This window comes from Nestor notabilis, unplaced genomic scaffold (genome assembly GCF_000696875.1).
Source record: "Nestor notabilis isolate BGI_N333 unplaced genomic scaffold, ASM69687v1 scaffold4066, whole genome shotgun sequence".
NCBI lineage: Eukaryota > Metazoa > Chordata > Aves > Psittaciformes > Psittacidae > Nestor > Nestor notabilis.
Genome location: NW_009932247.1, coordinates 106,170 through 116,081, shown reverse-complemented (window position 1 = coordinate 116,081; position 9,912 = coordinate 106,170). Strand labels below are relative to the sequence as shown.

The 9,912-nt window shown below is 50.2% G+C and overlaps 1 protein-coding gene across 1 annotated transcript; it reads left to right on the top strand.

Moving 5' to 3' along the window:
* Positions 1 to 4: 4 nt before the first annotated feature.
* On the top strand, positions 5 to 9,167 carry LOC104407102 (keratin, type II cytoskeletal cochleal; the record flags this gene model as incomplete). The annotated part of the gene is made up of 9 exons (XM_010016288.1): positions 5 to 199; positions 993 to 1,201; positions 3,985 to 4,045; positions 4,535 to 4,630; positions 5,388 to 5,552; positions 5,672 to 5,797; positions 7,448 to 7,668; positions 8,197 to 8,231; positions 8,980 to 9,167. Coding segments are annotated over 9 exons (1,296 nt in total), but the record flags the coding sequence as incomplete, so codon positions are not given.
* Between the last annotated feature and the right edge of the window lie 745 nt (positions 9,168 to 9,912).

The window sequence follows — 9,912 nt, the reverse complement described above, 5'->3', positions numbered from 1 at the left end:
CGGTCGCTCTGGATACGGCTATGCGGGCCTGGGGTTCGGTGGGGCGCCCGCCTCCGGCAGCATTCAGGAGGTCACCATCAACCAGAACCTCCTGACACCCCTGAATCTGGAGATCGACCCCAACATCCAGCGGGTGCGCAAGGAGGAGAAGGAGCAGATCAAGACCCTCAACAACAGATTCGCCTCCTTCATCGACAAGGTGAGGTGTTGGGAAAACCTCAAAAGCAAATCTGACCCACACCCAGTGGGGGGTTCACAAATGGGCTCAGGATCAGGTCCTCAGGAGCATGGTGCGATGTGCCTGCCATGATACAATAACTCTTACTAAAGCCCTCTGTAGACCCATGGCCTTCTGGTAAAGGGTTTTGCCCTGCTTGGGCCAGCTTTGTACCCCTTTTATTTAGCTGCTATTGCCCATAGTGTGGGTGGGCAATACCTTATTTAGTGAATGTCCCTTTTATGTAGCTATTGTCCATAATACAGATGCAGGCTTTAAAGATCCAATCTGCACCCAAGCACACCACTACCAAATGCAGGGAGGAGGGGGCCTCTTGGAGAGGCATCCTGCCAGTAGAACAGATCTTGATGTAAGTCAGACCTTGTTGCATTTGCACTGCCCTGTACCCTGTGCCTTTACTCTCTTGCCCTAATCAATCCTATGTCCTGTGTAAACTTCAGCTCTGGCATCCTTGACATGCAAGGAATCCAGACCTGGAGTTTGAGTAATTGCCTGAGGTCTGTGGATGGCTTCTGTCAAGTGTTGAGCAAGCAGAATCTGCTTATCTTAAATTCATCCAAAGCCTTGAAATCATAAGCCCCGGATAACAGTGCTCCCTCCTGGTCTTTATCCCCCTCAGAGTTCAGATGCCCTCTATGAGCAATCTGAATTCTTTAGCTACCATCCCCAGCCAGTCCTTCCCCTGGGATCAGCTCCCTGGTGGCAGCTCCCCCTTCCCCCTGCTTTCACAAATAACCCCTGCGTTGGTTTCCAGGTCCGGTTCCTGGAGCAGCAGAACAAAATGCTGGAGACCAAATGGAGCCTCCTTCAGGACCAGAAAACCACCCGCAGTAACATTGCTCCCATGTTTGAGACGTACATCAGCAACCTGCGGCGGCAGCTCGATGGGCTGTTGAATGACAAAGGGCGTTTGGAGAGCGAGCTGAAGAACATGCAGGATCTTGTTGAGGATTTCAAGACCAAGTAATGTATAATCTTCCCATCTAACGGTGCTTGAATTGGTCTAACGGTGTAGTTGGGTTGGTCTAATGGTTGTAGCTGTAGTTAGAAGCTTGGTGAGATGTCTCCAGCTTTTCTGGTAGGGAGGGAGATTTTCCCAGCCATGAGTAAGGTGTCTGAGTCCAGGGAAGCTGCCTGGCTTCTTCTTGCCTTAATTGCTCCTGGCAGCTCCATCCCCTTAGCTTTGCTTTGGGGTCTCCTCAGGGATGGCTTTGTACTTTGGGTCTGTAGGAAGCCCATGGAGCTCAGCAGGTTGGTAGCAGTGGGTGAGCTGCTGCTTGGTTGTGGGTAGGTAAGTGGATCAGGGGACCTGCCATTTTTAAACTACTTTTCAGTCCAAATTGTGTGGCTTGGGAGGAGTCCCCTGAAGAAAGCAGCCTTTGTCCCAGCGGGGGCCCAACCCAGCCTTTAATAAGAAAGGAAAGAAAGCAAAGAGGGAGCTGGCAAACTGGATCCAGCAGGAACTGAAAACAAACAGCTCTGATAATCTCTGGGGTGTGCTTAGGGAAGGTCAGTTGCCAGCGATTCCCAAGGAGGTGCATGGCAATGGTGTTTCCCCCGACCCTGCTCACTTATTTCTCCTCTGCTCAGCCCCAGTTTTCATCCCTGCAAGGCAGCAGCAAGGAGCTGGATTGCACCCAGAGGAATTACAGCCCTCATTTTACTTGCAGGGCACATGAATGCAAGGTGCAGAGGTGCATTCTTATTCCTGTAATTCCTTATTACGGGTCCATGTAAAGCCAAACCCTAGTTGTGCTGTGAGACGGGAATCAGGAGTTTCTCTTCATCAGGGACTGGAGCGATAGGAAAAGGGGTTAAACTGAAACAGGGTTTCAGGGTTTAGGTTACATTTTAGGCAGAAATTCTTCCCTGTGAGGGTGCTGAGGCTCTGGCACAGGGTGCCCAGAGGAGCTGTGGCTGCCCCATCCCTGGCAGTGTTCAAGGCCAGGTTGGACACAGGGGCTTGGAGCAACCTGCTCTAGTGGAAGGTGTCCCTGCCCGGGGCAGGGGCTGGAGCTGGAGGAGCTTTAAGCTCCCTTCAACCCAAACCATTCTTTGATTCTATAGATCAGGAGCCTAAGAAGCTCGTGCAGCAGAGAGATGTAGAAACTGGAGTTCAGAACCTGCCTCTCCCCATTTATATGAAGAAAATGTCATGGTCTAAGTGGAATACCCAAACCACGACTGCCACTTTCTGTGTCTGTTGCCTCTTTTTCATATGTCTGATTTACACAATGATGCTCAGTTCACATCTGCGGTAAGGAAGGAGATTTATCTGCACGAGGCTCCAGGGTATGAGATTCAGGCCCTGTGAGATTCAGTAACTGCATTGCCTAAGGGTGTGGTTCAGACAAAGCAAGGGTAGGAGCAGGCTGTATTCACGCTACCCACATGGCTTGGTGCAGGGCATGCCAGGGTGTGACAGTGCCCCAGGCTTCCTAATCATCTTGGGAGTTCATAGACAGTATGGAATGACTTGTCACTTCACTGGGCAGCTTGATCAGGCTTCCCATGGGAAATGAGGAATTCCACAAACCCTTCTAGAAGAGTTCAGTCCTCTTCCCTATCCCTGCTTGTCCATTCTGTGCTGTGGGCTGTGCCTATGCAGCACAGGCACATAATTTCCAGGTCATATATTACCCTGCTATAGCAATGGATGCAGCTCATTCTCCTTGGACAACATCCTTGTATTCCAGTGGGATGGGCAAGCTTCCAGCGCGGAGCAGAAGGGGAGGCACATGAAGGCTGTTGAAAGTGAAGTAGCTCCTGCTTTGGAAGGCAAATGACAGCATTAGCCATGCAGGGACTGTGTGGATAGAGAGCAGTGCTCTGGCTTTGGCAACAGGAATTCCCAAACAGCCAGAGAAGGTGGCTCCTGCTCTGCTCCTTGGATGACTTTCAGGATTCATGCAGCAGGTTCCTGCTGTTTGATTCAGCAGTGGCTGGGCACAGGCTGGTGTAAGGCAGGCTCCGAGAGCTAGGAACAAAGCAGTGATGCTGTAAAGCCAATGGAGCATGATTTTTATCTGCTGAGCATCTAGCTGATTACCTCTAAAGGTGACCACCTGAAGAAAGGTTGTAGCCAGCTCTAGAAGCTGGAGCAGCTTTGAAGCGGAGCCACTCTGTGCAGAATGAGGGTAATTACACTTGGATCTTAACCAGGGCAACAGCCTGTGATGGACACCTGCAAAGTGTTCTCAAATGTCTGGAATAAGGAAGTGCACAGTGAAAGCAGCATCAGCAGCTGCTTAGATCAGCAGAGAGGAGTTGGTTGAACCTGCTGGCATCCCTTTCTGCTTTTGTATTTGCTCTCTCAAGGGGTAAGTGAAACTGTTGTGAGCCTCAGGACACAGACTGCAATCCTGCAGCCGTCCACAAGTGAGGATAAGGAGCAGCAACCTTCTTAATCGCAGTGAATTTTAAGGAATACAGGAAGGCATGGGTGAGAAATGCTTTCCAAATTAGTGATTGTGGTGTTGTGGACCAGAACAGCTTTCAGGCTTCAGTTCATCCAAACAGTAACCTGGAAGTGGGGCTTACAGCTACCTCTTGTGCAGAAAACACACAGACTGTAGTAGCACAGGAAGCCTCTGCCTGTGCCTGGCCTGGGGAGGTCATAGGCTTCGTTGAGGTTGCTCACAAAGAGAGAAGTGGAGGGAGGGAGAAAAGACTCGGGGTAACTCTTTATGTGACATTTCCCCTTTCGCTCGGCTCTAACATCTCACCGATCCCTTTCTTCCTGGTAGGTATGAAGATGAGATCAACAAGCGCACGGCAGCAGAGAATGAGTTTGTGGTGCTCAAGAAGGTGCGTGCGGGGATGTGAGCTGGGGCTCACCATGGGTCTTCACAGCCCTTCTCCCCCTTTTGTCCCTTCATTTTCTAGCTGTGCCTAGAGACCTGCAGGTAAAGAATCCGAGCTCTCATTTCTGTCAAAAGCTGCCTCAGTAGGCACTGAAGTCTTTGTAGGAAGCTGGGAAGCAGCACAAATCCCAGGGATGTCCTAGATTATGGCTGTATCTTTCTTTAGAACATTTCCCAAGGCTTCCCTTGACTATCCAGACTGACAATGGGCTTACAAACACAGGTGCAGGGATCTACAGAATAGAAGGGATCCTGCATGTCAATAGCATTTAGTGCACTGGTAGATGGTTTTTAGGACATGGTGGATCTTTGGGCAGAGGGATGTAGCGAGCAGATGGCCTGGGGAACGTGGTGGGCTCATGACTGCTTTTGAAGGCTGGGTGGACTTGGTCATGAAAGCTACAGCAGTCTCAGTGGATTCTGACTCTTTCAGGATGTGGATGCTGCTTACATGAACAAAGTGGAGCTGGAGGCCAAGGTGGATGCGCTGACGGATGAGATTAACTTCCTGAGGTCTCTCTATGAAGCGGTAAGTTCCTTTGTGCTTCATGTGGCTGCTGCAGTGTGGTGCCACCAGTGAGGGAAGAACAGTGACTGGTGTCTGAGAGGATGAATGTGCTGCTTCCAGACATGAGGGAGGTGATGGAGACACAGAGTGTTCCCTTACATGAGCAAAAATAAACCTGCAAGTGAAGTGCCCTGTGAACTGCCACAGTGATTTCTCCCTAACTGGGATGTGCAGTAGGTTTATTGATGCTGTTGGCATGAAAACACGGAAAACCTGAGTGCTATAGTCAGGGCTGTGGTGCTGGTGTGTACTGGTGTGTGCTGGTGTGTTTGCGTGCTGGGAGACAGACAGGAAGGAAAGCTCCTTGTCCCAGACTCCTTTATCTTACCCATTATTTGCAAGATAAGAGACTGATTGAACTGGACACATCCTTGGGCGAGGTTGTGGAATTTGGCCCTTGCACTGCTGTGAAGCTGATGCTCAAGTTTCTTGGATTAAGCATTCCATGCTGGGCTCTTATCTCAGGAATGGGATAACCCAACCTTGTTGTCAGAATGTGGGTGATAAGAAGTATCTTCATTTCTGCTGTCGGTTACTTTGTGCTTTGCAAGGTTGATGTGATTCAGTTGGGTTCCTTCTAACTAATGACTGTTTTGATTGAATTCTTCTTAGCTGCCTTCCTTCCCCTTTTCTTTTTGGATCTTTCTTTAATTGGCTTCCAAATGAGAGGCCCATAAAAGCCAGTGATTAATGGTGTTGTTTCTAATGCAATGGGCAGGAACTTCAAGAGCTGCAAGCCCAGATCTCTGACACCTCAGTGGTGCTGTCTATGGATAACAGCCGAAACCTGGACCTGGACAGCATCATCGCAGAGGTCAAAGCACAGTATGAGGAGATTGCCAACAGGAGCCGGGCGGAGGCTGAGTCCTGGTACCAGAGCAAGGTGAGTTTGGGAGTCAGAAAAGCTTCTGTTAGTGCATGAATCCGCATGGCATGAGTGGGAGGGATTTTAGGCACCTAACCGAGTGCCAGCCTGACTCCTTCCTCTGTTTCCCACGGCAGTACGAGGCCCTGCAGGTCACCGCGGGGAAGCATGGGGATGACCTGCGCAACACCAAGAACGAGATTGTGGAGATCAACCGTGTGATCCAGAGGCTGCAGGGGGAGATTGAAAATGCAAAGGCCCAGGTGAGGAGCTGCCCCTGTTGCTGCTGAAGAGCAGGGGGTCAGCATCAGCAGCCAGCGTGCCGGGGCTGGGTGTCATTCAGCAGCTGGGGAAGCACTTTGGGGTGGCCGTGATGCTCACCCCAAAGGAGTCAGTTCTGCAGGAGGGAGAAACTGTGATATGAGCAATATAATGCTGAAAGGCAGCCGAACTATGGGTGAGAGTCTCTATGTATATATAGCTGGACTATAGGTGAGAGTCTCCATGTATATGTAGCTGGACTATAGGTGAGAGTCCATATATAGAGCTGGACTACAGGTGAGAGTCTATATGTATATTTGACTAAACTATAGGTAAGAATCTCCCTCTATACAAAGCTGAACTATAGGTGAGAGTCTCTATATAGCTGAACTCCAGGTGAGAGTCTCTGTGTAGCTGAACTCTAGGTGAGAGTCTGTATGTTTATAGCTGAACTCTAGGTGAGAGTCTCTCTATAGCTGAACTCTAGGTGAGAGTCTCTCTATAGCTGAACTCTAGGTGAGAGTCTCTCTATAGCTGAACTCTAGGTGAGAGTCTCTCTATAGCTGAACTCTAGGTGAGAGTCTCTCTATAGCTGAACTATAGGTGAGGGTCTGTATGTTTATAGCTGATCTCTAGGTGAGTCCACAAGCGACCCAGGAGCGCAGAGGGGAGTGATGCAGAGCCACTTCCAAAGGGCACTGCGGCGTGTGGCTTCCCTCCCAGCACACACTTTCCTTGTGCCCTCTTGCTTCTGGGATCTTTGTCCACTCCCTTCTTTGCAACACCGTGTTTGGGCACACGGGGGAATTTTACAGCTGTATGGGAGTTCTGTTTGCTCTCTGCAGGGCCCTTATCACTTGATCAAATGGCTGGTGGAAGCCAGCCCAGTGAATGGCTGAGGGCTGAAAGCTGGTGGTGAATAAGTAGGGTGCACAAAGCTGGAGATAAGCCATTGTGATTCATCCATTTGTGTGTTTATTTGGTTTCAGGGCAGGGAGGCTTCAATACACACAAGCCAAGAGCTGACCCCGTGCAGTTCCCCTGAATAATGGATGAGAATATAAAGTACATGTGTTCATTGTGAGGCCTTCCTGGCAAACACAGGGCTTTTTTGAAGGTGCAGGGGGCACGGTTGAGGCTGCATTAGGCTGCCAGCTTGATGTGGCCTCACAGGGATGCTTTTGGTCTTCATTGTTTGTTAACTGCAGGTCTGCTCGAGTCCACACTTGCCTCACATCAAAGTCTGGTGCAGACCAGCTGGCAGTGAACAAGCTCTTGGGGCATAATAAATAGGAGAGAAACCCTGAGCTTGCATTAACCCGAAGTGTTGTGCTGTTGTGTGTGGTGTGTGGGGGCTGAGAACCTGAGGATCCCCTGAAGGAAGTCTTCCAAAAATGTAGCCAGTGGAGAAAGTAGGGTCTGTCTTTCATAACAACGTATGAGATGAGCTTCCTTTGCAGCTGATCTCCATCCAGTGTCCAAGACAGTGGGTAGGCATGAACTTCTGAGGGATCTCAGTTGAGCAGATGGCTCCAGGGCTGTGCAGATACACAGAGATGGTCTGTCCAGTAGATGTCAGAAGTCCTTGGGCAGCTGTGTCCCCCACCAAGGAGGTGAGGTTCCCACTGACGTGCCCTGCTCTGTCCCTCTAGCGTGCCAAGCTGGAGGCAGCCATCGCTGAGGCTGAGGAACGCGGGGAGATGGCCCTCAAGGATGCCAGGGCAAAGCTGGAGGAGCTGGAGGCAGCTCTGCAGAAGGCCAAGCAGGACATGGCCCGGCAGCTCCGGGAGTACCAGGAGCTCATGAATGTCAAGCTGGCCCTGGACATCGAGATTGCGACCTACAGGAAGCTGCTGGAGGGAGAGGAGAGCAGGTGGGGGCAACCTGTGGATTTTACATGGGGAAGGTCCAACCCTTTGTTCGCCTTGCTTGGGGGCATTGTGAGGGCCCAATCCCATTTTCCCTAAGGAAATCCAGAAGAGAGAACATTGCAGTTTCAACTGGGATTTGGTCCTGAAAGTGTTTTGGCAGAAGAGCCAAACTAGGCCAAGTCCTGGGGAAAATGTGATGCTCTTGGAGAAAACATGCAAAGAAGAGGAGAGAGTTGTTTCCATCCTTTGTTCAATGCTGTGGCAGAAAATTCCCAAGTGGCTCAAATCCCCATGGAATTAGGACAGAGCTTCTGTGCTTTTTCAGTGCCCCCCCCCTTCCCAGAGCTGTAACTGTAGGGCCAGAGCAAAGCGCTGGATGGCACACGTATCTTGTTTGAATTATTTACAACAGCAATAACTCACTGCCATTGTCTTCACTCTCATCACTGAGGCCCTGGGGGAACACTGAGTAATGCAGAGTCTAACCTGGCCTCTTCCTTTTTGCCTTTGTGTTTTGTCTTCCCCAACAGGTTGGCTGGTGATGGAGTTGGCAGCATCAACATCTGTGAGTTGGTTTTGTACTTTATAGTAGTTACACGTAGCAAAAGCAGGTGGGGACCAGCTGGGGCTGCGTGCAGGAGCATCAGTGCCCTGCCTTTGCTTCTGCAGCCCAGTTAACCCCTTCTTAAATGGGAGCCCCCCAAGACAGACCTTGATAGTGCTGTTGGCTCCAAGGCAGACTTCAGCTCCAGCTCCTCTGTGTGAAGTTGAACTTGGGGCAAAATTGATCTTTCTTTCCTCTCATTTTTATATGTGCTAATGAGGAAATGTGTTGCCTGGATTGGAAGTTAGTGCCAAGTGACAGTGGAGGGTGTCTTTCCAGCTTGGGAAGCATTGGGTGCTCACCTTGGCTGGACGTTGGAGAGATGCTGGTGTCTTGGAGGTGCTGTCTACAGGTCTACACCAGTGGCTCTGCTTTCCATCCACTTAATTGCTGTTGGTAGCTGGTGAACCACATGCCCACAGCCACTGTGGTGCACCAAGAGATGAGCTGAATGTATTTGAGATGGGGTTCTCCATGCTGCACAAGGTCTTGAGTCAGGCTGAGTGATGGTGATGGAGACTGCTCAGCCCTCACATGCATCTGGCTTAGCACAGGGTAAAATGCTCCAGGCAAAAATGTAACAGGAGATGAGTGTTTTGTAGGGATCAAAGAGAGTTTTCATCTTGGTGGTGCCCTTTTCCTGAGGGTGCCAAACTGGGGCTGAAGCTCCCTGCTGCTCACATTTGCTTTCCTTCTCTCCATGTCACAGCCATGGTCAGCTCCAGCGGTGGAGGTGGCTTTGCCAGTTCCAGTGGATTTCTGGGAGGAGGACTTGGAGGAGGCCTTAGCCTGGGCTCAGGAATGGGCAGTGGAGCACTTGGCTTCTCCTCTGGGGGTACCACCAGGTCCTCCACTGTCACCATGACCTCATCCAGCAGGAGAAGCTTCAGGAAGTAACGTCAGGAGTGGAGATCAGTGGTACCCGTTACATGGGAGGAGGGAAACCATATAAAGAAAAGTCTTTGTTGCCTTTATAGGACAAACTGGCTGCAGAATTTCACCAGTGGTGAATGAATTGGAGTAAGACACACCAGTACCTGCCCTGGCCACATCACTCCAGGCTTGATCCTGCACTCCTGAACTTGGTGGGAACCATTCCACTGAGAGCAGGTTCAAGCCTGCAGGGTGAAACTCAGCTGGTGAAGCAGGAGGGATAATGCTTTTGTTACTTGTGTGCTTGGTACCCCCTGCTCAGGGCTGGATTTCACCCTTTGAAAGGCAAAGCAATCATTTGAGTGGCAAGGAATTCCACACTTGTACTGTGGTTTTGGAAAAGACACCAGGAGATTATCTGCCTTGTAATAGGATTTGGAAGATTTCATTCCCTTGGGCTCCTCAGAACAGGTCAACCCCTGCTGTGATTGCAGCCTGGGTTAGTTTTGTTAATGTTTACCAAGAAGAAAACAGTGAAACTGTTTGGGGTTCTCCTTATTTTCTTTGAAATGGGCTCAGAAATGGAATTCAGTGATTCTTCTCTGACTGACGCTGATTTGTTACTGAAAGCAATGCAGGCAGATTTACTTTCAGGCTCTTGAGAGCCAAGTAACTCATAAGGAAGCTCCCCGCTCCCCACTCCCACTCCCTCTCCTTAAAAGAAGCCCAAAGCTTAAGGGATATGAAGTTGCTTAAACATTCCCCATCC